Raw genomic sequence first — 10,666 nt, forward strand, 5'->3', positions numbered from 1 at the left:
TTGTAAGTTTGATTTTAATTTTAAGTTAGTTTTAAGGTAGTGTTTAGTTAGTGGTGGTGTATATGTGTATGTAAGAGTGTTATTTAACCGTTGTTGTAAAATGTATGAGTTATTTACGTAGGTTAGTGATAGCGTTGTTTGTTTACTATCTAATGTTAATGTAATGTTAATGTTTTGCGCTTACTAATTTTTTATGTGTGTTAATACGTTTTATATGTTGTTATTTCTATTTGTGGGTTTATTATTTGTTATGGGTGGGTGGGTGTTGTTTGCAATTTATTTACATGTGCCGGATTTGGTGAACAGACGGATTTGTTCTTGTTTTTTTTTTTAAATAAAGGAAATTGTTGTTACTAGTTTTCGAACAAGTTTATATACATTTCCTTAATTTTTCGGTATTTTGGCGCGTTTTTTTATAGTGAAATATTTTCGGGTTTTTATGGTTTCGTTATCGAGAGGATTGCTACGTTGGATTTTTTTAATACAGTTGTCTTTTTCCATTTTTGGGGTTTGTCATCACTATATAGATTGTTTTTCCCTTGGATTGGTTTTTAAATCATCTATTTTGAGCATATTCTACAGCTACACAACTGTAAGTTCTTTTTTTATTCAGTTTTTTTAGTGGGTAATGTTTATTTGTGAATTGATTTTTTTTATTAGTTATATTATGTCATGTGATATTAATTTATATCTGACATTACATGTCATAATTTAACTAATATAAAAAATAAATTATTTTTATTCTCTGTTTTACATGTTTTTACTGTTTTCTATTTGTATTTAATTAAAGGATGGATTTTGCTATTAGGTCTATGTATTCTAGACCTTGGATACTTGGATACATTCTTGTTTTTTGTTGGAGGTATTTATACATATTTATTGTTTGTTTGCTTAGTTTTGGTCCTATTTTTGATAATGATTGTTCAATTCTTAGCTCTTGGTAACTTTGTTCTTTTTTTATTGATTGGATAAGTTTGTGCAGTGTTGGTTGTCCTCTCCCTATTGTGGCTTGGAAGGCGTTATGCCATCCTTCTACTGCGTTATTGGTTTTGGCTTTTTGTGCAATAGTGCTAGCAAAGACATTCCACCTGGGAATTTGTAATTTGGTTGTCTACGGTGACCTGAACGGTGCAATCTTCCTACCCAGGTGTCTTGGAAATCATCTAAGAAGGGAGTTAATTTTTTTCATTAGTGCGGTAGAAAGGACTGTCAATTAATATATTGTAGTCATTTGCCACTTCTGTTGTTGGGACGTATGCTTGTGCAATTAATTATTTTATCTGGTAAGCAAAGTTGCTGTTGGTAGAGTAGTCTATACTTAAGGTAGATTTTTGGAGGTGTCTCCATGTACTTTGATTAAAGTGGTAATAACACCCTTGTATGGCAGTGTGTGGGTATAGTTTTAGTATAGCTTATATCATAGCTATTTCAAAGTCTATTATTATTCTTTGAAGATAGTAATTATCTGTCAATTCTTTGATTGTTGTTAATAGTTCTAGCTAGGTGAGGTTTGTTTTATTTGGCAGCAATGTATAAATTAAGGGGATATTCGTTTCTTGATATTCACCATGAATGGTATAAAGTTGGTAAAATGGTTTTGGACACACTTTAAATGTTCCGTCCATCATCCATGTTTCAAAATGTTTTAGTTTTTGCAAGTTGTTATTGGTTGCAAAAATCAGAATTCTTTTATCATGGCTTTTGTTGTCATACATTAATAATGTGTCTTCTTTATGGGTAATAGTATATTCTGGTATTATTTCTATTTCTTGAAAGGTTTCGGGTGGGGTGGAGTTGGATCGGATGCTTTTAGTTTAAGCTATTAATCGTTTGAGGTTGGGGACTGAGGGCAACTGTCCTGTTACGTGTTCGGGTACTTTTGTTAATACATTTTTCAAAATGTCAGTGCTTGTTTGTTGGGAGCCTGTACTTGCTTCTCTAATTGTTTCTAAAGCTTCCCTTACTTCTACTTCGGTCACATTGGGTGGGTGGTTATGCTCTCTTACATTTATAACATTGTTATCTACAGTTGTAGCTCTACCATAACATGCTGTTGAAATGTATTTGCTACATTTCCAATGTGTTTTGTTATCTTTTACTTTTTCTTGGGTGTAGGTATAATCCATGTAGCTGAGTGTTCATTTTTCTTTTTGTGATGTGATAAAAGTAACTACTTCAGCCATTTCTAGGGTGAATCTGTGGAGACTTATATCTGTGTTTTTAGTAAATATGCAATAGTTATATTAAAATCTCTATGTTTAATTAGTAATTTAAAAATCATACTTACAATATTGTTCTTTCTGTTTTGTTGATAGCTTTATTTCTTTTTATTGGAGATTCACTGTTGTAATTCCTGTAGTTGTGGTAGAAAATAGTTTTAATTAATAATATTGTTTGATACTTTATTATTTCTCTTTTGTTATAATTTATTTAAACTATAAGTATACTTACTTTTTCTGGTAGAAGATTTTATTTGGGTTGATGTTTGGTAGATGAAGTTTGTTGAAGCTGAAATTAAAAATATTTGTATTAGTTGTGTGTTATATTTGTATTTTATTTTAAACTTAGATAATGTGACTTCATTTTTACTTATAGTTTGCTAATTTATTATTTATTAGTTACTTTTCTATATAGGCATAGATAAGGTAGAAAATAGTTTTTGTAGATTATTCTTTTTGCTGTTGCTGATAGGAAGTTTTGTTTTGATTAAAAAAAGAGAGCATTTCTATACTTTAGAGAGTTAAACTAAGGATGTTAAGGATTTAATAGTCCATAAAATAAGATTTTTCTTACTTGTGTTGTTGTATAATCTGTTGTAGTAGTTGTTGTAGGCTTTTTTTCTCCTTCTCTTATACACTTTCCAAGAGGTGTGTTGTAAGCATGCTCAGAGTTTAGAGTTTCCAAAGTGCAAAGCGTCAGAAAGTGACCACTGTATTACATGCAGAGAGCAGCACATTATGCATTACTTTCCTTGCCTTATTTTTACGCCAGCCGAGTTAAATGCAGTCACAAAAAGACTGCGTTTCCCAGAACCGGTTGGAACGCTTGATTAGAGAAGACTAAACCGGGTGCCTTATCATGGCTCTCTGGATCTCATTTAAGCCTCCTATGCTTGCAGCCAGCCCTACTCGCTGATGGTGCCCATTGGAAACAACATTTAAAAAAATCAATTGAGTAAAAAGCTTCAGTCACTGGAAACATCAGAGTGAAACAATAGCAAAATCGACTCTTGACAGTTCATGAGCATCGGTGACAGGAGCTGAGCAAAGAAGCAAACAGAAACACAACAGTGGTGGCATTATAACTCCAACTCACAGCTGCGCTGAGATGATACTGTCTTTTATAAAATGGGGACTTTCTGACACTAAAAAGACATCGGACACACGGTCCACCATGGGCCTGATTTAGAGTTTGGCAGGCAGGTTACCAGGTCACAAAACATGACAGATATCCCATCCGTCTTATTACAAGTGCATGATATCCTGTGGCAGTTGTAATAAGGTGAGCAGATGGGATATCTGTCACATCTGTGAAGGAGTTACCTGTTCGAGAGGCAGGTGTAGAACCAGAGGAGTTGAAAAGGGAGTCAGAACTTGATATTGTGGACTGATGGCAAAATATCCCTTAGATCTCTGATGGGAACGCCCTGAGAAGCAGAGTGAATTTTAGGATGCTTTTGTCTCCGAAGCTTATTTTGTCAGACACCTGGGCCCTCACCTGGATCACCCCCTTGAGGCAGGCAGTCTCCAGATGTTGGTTTTTATGAGGCTTTGCTGCTCTCAGGTGAATGTTCAATTTTTAACACCCACTCAGCAAGCGGCCATGTGAGGCCGCAGTAAGAGGATTGATTGAAAACCAATACTCCGCCCAGTGCAGAGGGAAGCAGACCCAGAAAGGAACATGCACCTGCCTGTGCACCTCTTCTGTTTGTCCCTCTAACGTACCTATCTGTGCACCTCCTCTATTTGTACCTCATAAGCACCTACCTGTGCACCTCCTCTGTACCTCAAAGAACCTACCTGTGCTCCTCCTCTCTTTATACCTCATAAGCATCTACCTGTGCACCGCCTCTGCTTTTTACCTCAGGTGCACCTCCTCTGTTTGTCCCTCATAAGCACCTACCTGTGCACCTCATCTGGTTGGACCTCATATGCACCTATCCGTGCACCGCCTCTGTACCTCACAAGAACCTACCTGTGCTCCTCTTCTCTTTATACCTCATAAGCATCTACCTGTGCACCGCCTCTGCTTTTTACCTCAGGTGCACCTCCTCTGTTTTTCCCTCATAAGCACCTACCTGTGCACCTCATATGGTTGTACCTCATATGCACCTATCCGTGCACCGCCTCTGTACCTCACAAGAACCTACCTGTGCTCCTCTTCTCTTTATACCTCATAAGCATCTACCTGTGCAACGCCACTGCTTTTTACCTCAGGTGCACCTCCTCTATTTGTATCTCATAATCCCCTGCCTGTGTACCTCCTCTGTACCTCACAAGAACCTACCTGTGCACCTCCTGTTTGTACCTCATATGCACCTACCTGTGCACCTCCTCTGTTTGTACCTCATAAGCATCTACTTGTGCACCTCCTCTATTTGTACCTCAAAACCATCTACCTGTGCACCTTCACTGTACCTCACAAGAGCCTGTCTGTGCACCTCCTGTATTTGTACCTCATAAACAGTTGCTTCTGCACTTCTTCTGTTTGTACCTCATAAGCAACCCTGTGTACACCTCCTCTGCTTGTACCTCTCAGGTACCTATACACCTAGTTTGTCATCCCTGCACTGCTAACCACGGGCACTTGACTTTCAGGCCAGTACCTGTCTTCTGCTATTTGCATGCAGACAGACGCTCCACTGCTTTGGAAAAAATGTACAATGAGTTGCCTTTGTTTTGTACTTCTTGAAGATTTAGTTTTGTTATATACTTGTTGTATACTTCCTGAAGAGTTACCATTGTTATACACTTCCTGAATCTTAAGAAACAGCAGCACATCCTGATCCATCTTCTTCCACAATCTGTTATTGTTTAAATAAAATCTTGATCATATGCATCTACCTAAACTTGTGCCTGTAGCATGTGGGTGCTCCTTGAGTGCATCTTCCTCACTGAGTTACTTTGTGAACCCTGACAAATCACCTCCTTTTCTGAAGTAAATAAGATGTGTTGTGCTAAACAGAACTTCTAGTTAAATATCTGTGTATGGGGGAATATCCCTTACTAAGTTTCAAAGATGGTAAAGACAAGATATCTTTTACTACCATTTAAACATTGTATATTCACATTCCAGTACATTTGCATGTAGTAATTATACATTTCTTTACATCCAACAGAAAACAACCGTGGAATACATGAAATTAATATGGATAATGAAGATAGTCCTGTAAATCTGCAAGAACAATGAAAAACTGGGCTCCAGTATTCAGGAAAACATCAGCACAGTCATAGACAGACGAACCTGAACCTTAACTGACAGATCTCAGAAGAAGCAGTTAAGGGCAATTCAGTGAATGTACAAGTCTGAGCTGTGTGCCTCCACGTCACAAGACCAAGAAAAGAACTCTAGAAAATGTAGGCAACACCACTGATAAACCTCCTATTGTATAAAAAAGTATCCAGTACAAGCTTTGATCATGGGATCGGTATGATGTGCTAACAGCAGTGCTTTGCTTCGTAAAATGACTACTACTATTCAGTCTTTTATGTGTATTGTAAACTATTTCTGGCGAAACCACAGGAAGCAGAAAAAACAACAACGGAGTGGAGCCGCACAACTGAAGTTTAAATGGAAGTCGAGTTCTGCTAAATAAAATGAAAACTTCTGTCCCAATTTGCACAGACCAGAAGGAAGAATAATCTTTACCCCTAGCTGTACAAAACCAATAGCCATTCTAAAGGCACTATCACCCACAAAGAAGTATTACACACATTATGAGTGTAACAGATATTTGGTGCCCTTTGCACTATATTGTTAAATCGGAAACCAAATGTGCAAAATAGCACACACATTTAGGGAGTGTGAGAATAACACAATTGTTTTAACAGACATGGTGACCCTTCAGGAAACACAGTTATGTGAAGTAGAAAAATATATACCCAATCCAGAGACACTAACCAAGAATAAAGAATCAGACACATGCATCGAGAGCTTTAGTTTGTCATCACTACTAAATCGCCCTCAGCAAACGCACACAGGAGAAAAACAATTCAATTGCACTGAATGTATGAAGAGCTGTAGTCAGTTATCTGACCTCCAAAGACATCAACGAACACACACAGGGGAAAAACCATACCATTGCAATGAATGTAGAAAGAGCTTTAGTCAGTTAGCAAACTTCTTAGTACATCAACGAACACACACAGGGGAAAAACCATACCATTGCAATGAATATATGAAGAGCTTTAGTCAGTTATCAAACGTACTAGTACATCAACGAACACACACAGGGGAAAAACCATACCATTGCAATAAATGTGCAAAGTGCTTTAGTCACTTATCAAACTTCCAAAGACATCAACAAACACACACGCAGGTGAAAAGCCATACCATTGCAATGAATGTGTGAAGAGCTTCAGTCAGTCATCACATCTCCAAAGACATCTTCGAACACACACTGGCGAAACACCATACCATTGCAAGAAATGTAGATGTAGTTTTAGACATTCCTTAACATTAAGGAATCGTCAGCAAATACATACAGGGGAGAAGCCTTCTGGGTGCAGTGAGTGTGTTAAGAGCATTAGTCGGCTATCATGTTTTCAAACAGATCAGCTACACACAGGGGTAAAACCATTCAAGTGCAGTGAATGTGAGAAGAGCTTTTGTCAATCGTCAGTCCTACTCAGACATCAGAGAACACACACAGTGGAAAAACCATACTATTGCAGTGAATGTGGGAAGAGCTTTTGTCAATCATCAGTCCTACTCAGACATCAGCGAACACACACAGGGGAAAAACCATATCTTTGTAATGAGTGTGGAAAGAGCTTTAGTCAATTATCAGACCTACAGTGCCATCAACGAACACACACTGGGGAAAAACCATACCATTGCAGTGAATGTGGGAAGAGCTTCAGTCAGTCATCAGTCCTACACAGACATCAGCGAACTCACACAGGGGGAAAATCCATTCAAGTGCAATGAATGTGTGAAGAGCTTTAGTCAATTATCAATTCTGCAAAGTCATCAGCGAACACACACTGAAAAAACCTTACCATTGTATTGAGGGTAGCAGTACTTTCAGTGACTCCTCAAACCTAAGGAAGCATCAGAGAAATCCCACGGTAAAAGCCATACAAGTGTACTGAATGTATGAAAGCCTTTAGTCAATTATCAGTTCTGCAAAACCATAAGCAAAAACACACCTTCATTGAACAATTGAAATAATCCTAGAGATGGTGAAAATTTGGCAAGAATGTAAGGGCCACTATAGTGACCGAACTGTGGATACACACAGGAGCAAACAAGTGCAGTTATTGAGAGAGGAACGAATTACAGAAAATTGTAACATTACAATTAAGTGGGACATTCCATTACCAGATAATAAAAAGTAAATGATAGAAGACCCGACCTGCAGGAAAGAAGAAACAAATATATATTTTTAGAATTATGAAAGTGTCTATTCTTCTCTACATGTAGGGAAAACCATGAAATACTGGGAAACATATTGGAAGACTAGCATAAGGTGGACTGAAAAAAATAAAAATATAGTTGCTTTTCAGTGAGTGAAACAGTGTTCTTAACAAGTGCATGAAAAAACATGCAAGCATATCTGATCATACTACTGGTAAAAACAACACTATGAACAATGCTTGGACTAACAAGGATCTTTTCAGCTAGATTTCGGGATCAGTGATAAAACCTGTAAATTCATAAACCCAAAACACATGCACTCCCATGGAACGCTTAACCAAAAAAACACGCGTAGTTCCTCATAGCGAGCAGTGAAAGTATCCAAGTCGTCCAATCAGAAGGATGGTAAAGAGGCTCTATTCCAGGGAAGTGACAAGAACAAGAAGAACCAACACAAGCTGACATACAACATGCGAATTAGGCATGCTACTAACAACATCTGTCAAAAAATATCCTAGGATAAAATCTAAATATGAGCATAGTTGCTGATCTCTACATTAAATAATACCAACAACCATTTATTGCATGCCATTCACTCATTTGTCTCTTTATTAAAAAGTGCTGTTACTACCAAGTGCAATGTTACTTAATTTACCAAACATAGCTCAGTATGTCTGACACAGCCTTTCTGCCATCTATTGCGTTTTTATGCCAGCTTGAATTTCTATAAAACCTTCCTTGGAGAAGCAGAAGGTGGGAATAATACTATTATTCTCTAAACTCTAAAATAAGAAATCACTTTTGGGGGTAAGCAGCCACTTCAGTGACTTTCACATAATAAATAAAGCACTCGTGTTATCTATTAAAATGTATGATGACTATAAAAGATATGTGAAAACATTAATTCCCTGTAGACTGTGTGCTGTTTTATAATGTCATCACTGGCAGACGTTCACAGACATGTGACATTTTTAAGAAAGAGTTTTGTTGCAATAGTAGAGGTAGAAGGTGCTAAACAGATGCTGCAAAAATAGACGATATAGTATGGCTTAACGTAGATCCTGCACTAAACTCAGCTAATAGAACTTTGGAGAGATTGAATAATTTACATTTCTCATTATATGGCCGCACTAATATACTAAAAATGTTAATTTTCCCGAATATTTTATATTTGTTTCGTACGATACCTTTGTTGTATTCATCCGCTTTTTTTTGCAAGATAGATAGAATGTCCTCCAGGTTTCTTTGGGGCTACCACAGATCTAGAAGAGCTTTGAAATGGTGTATTCTTCCGAGACTTAAAGGTGGCTGGGGGTTCCGAATTTTCGTTTGTATTATTGGGCTATTTTACTGAGATATATGGGTATTTTAATTTTTCAAGATGTCAGGTTGGGCGAAGCGATTAGCCCTTCAATTTACGAAATGCTCTTAGGGAAGGAGGCTAGGCAATGCCTAGTAAGAATAATCGAGCCTAGTTACTACAAAAAACCCAAATTTAAAATTATGATAACTGCCTTTCAAATATGGAAGCAATTAAAAAAAGATTTGGTCTCTGTTTCGAATGGAGTTATTATACGCCCTTAACGAATAGTCGGATGTTACCCGAGATTTTTAGGGACCAAGTGATGTCAAGATGGCATTCTGCAGGAGTCCGTACGTTAGGAGATCTCTATCAGGGGGTCAGGTTGCTTCTTTTTATTATTTACAGCATAAATATAATCTTTCGAGAATGGATTTTTTCAAATTTCTTCAAATACGTAGTTTTTTGGATTCTAAGAGGCTCCTAGATCACCCTCTGATGAACAAAATTGACGTACTTGAAGTTAGCAGAAGGGAAAAGAAAATTGGTTTAGTGTATCGGACGATGATAAACAGACTCCAAGATGACTTATGTTTATTTGAAAACAAATGCCAAAGAAAATTGGAAATAGATATGTCCAGAGCAATTTAATTGTCAATTAAAATTTTATTTAATGGTTCACTAAAAAGTCACCATTTTATGTCCATTTTTGATTTATATTATACGCCAGCAAAATTGGCAAAATGGAAATCGAGAAATGGTGATAGGTGTAACCGGTGTGGTTATTCTGCTGCTGACTCTATTCACATGTTTTTTAATTGCCTTAGACTGTCGCAATTTATTACGGATGTCCAATTTTTTATATACTAGTTTGGGGATACATGTACAAATGTCTGCAGAACTGGTCATTTTTGGACTTCAGACAAATCAAATTGGAATTAGGTCAGCAGCAGAGGAAGGATTTTTATTTATCTCTATGTCAATATATCGATCTTGTATCACTTCTCGATGGCTAGACTCTGAACCACCGGTTTTTAATAACTGACAACTGAAATTATTATCTATATATCAATTGGAGATCGCAGTCTATAAATTGAAGGGGGTAAAAAGAAAAATATTTGGCCGAATTGTTTGGGCTCCTATTTCAAAATGGATTTGATTGTTTCTTATTATTATTGATTGACTATTTTAGAGCCCTTAATGCTATTTGTTTTCCTTATGTTATTGTATATAATGACTGTTCACTTGGATCCTTTTAAAAGTGAGATGTATTTATTTTTTTCTTCTTTTGTATAACTGCTTGCTGATATAAAATCAATAAAAATATATTTTTAAAAAACAGATGCTGATAACATCACACGTAACAAATCCAAATTGAATAGGATGTAGGTGCCATTAGTATATGAATTACACAACCTGATCAAGAGGGAAAATGTCTACAATTAGCCATTCAGGAAGCAGAGACCGGAGAAATCCAGGGCAACCCTAATGATGCCTGCTTAGACAAGGCATATAATCAAAACAGCATGTTCGATAGTTGGTACCATACTGGAGAGCATACTGTGCATATGTATTTTAACATCACTGTTTATTTTATTTTTAATAACATTTCACACATTTATATTAGGCATATTCACAGTTTGCCTATAATTATTTAATGCCGTTATTATCAGGGCTTTTGTTCTTGATTAGATATTAATTTTGTTGCATAACATCAAGCACAATATCCTAGTGCGTTGTCTTTCTTTATTCTTGTATAAGGTTATTGCCTTCACATAGAACCAAAAG

At 36.7% G+C, this 10,666-nt stretch overlaps 1 protein-coding gene across 2 annotated transcripts in view; it reads left to right on the top strand.

The window, feature by feature from the left end:
* Window positions 1-7,555, top strand: part of LOC144756937 (uncharacterized) — a 120,769-nt gene extending 113,214 nt beyond the window's left edge. For both annotated transcript variants that reach the window (XM_078646357.1, XM_078646365.1), the window contains one exon: window positions 5,339-7,555. In XM_078646357.1, the coding sequence (XP_078502483.1) occupies window positions 5,993-6,571 (579 nt within the window). In that variant the 5' untranslated portion in view covers window positions 5,339-5,992 and the 3' untranslated portion in view covers window positions 6,572-7,555. The remainder of the gene's footprint in view (window positions 1-5,338) is intronic.
* Window positions 7,556-10,666: the final 3,111 nt, after the last annotated feature.

This window comes from Lissotriton helveticus, chromosome 1_1, assembly GCF_964261635.1.
Source record: "Lissotriton helveticus chromosome 1_1, aLisHel1.1, whole genome shotgun sequence".
Lineage (NCBI taxonomy): Eukaryota > Metazoa > Chordata > Amphibia > Caudata > Salamandridae > Lissotriton > Lissotriton helveticus.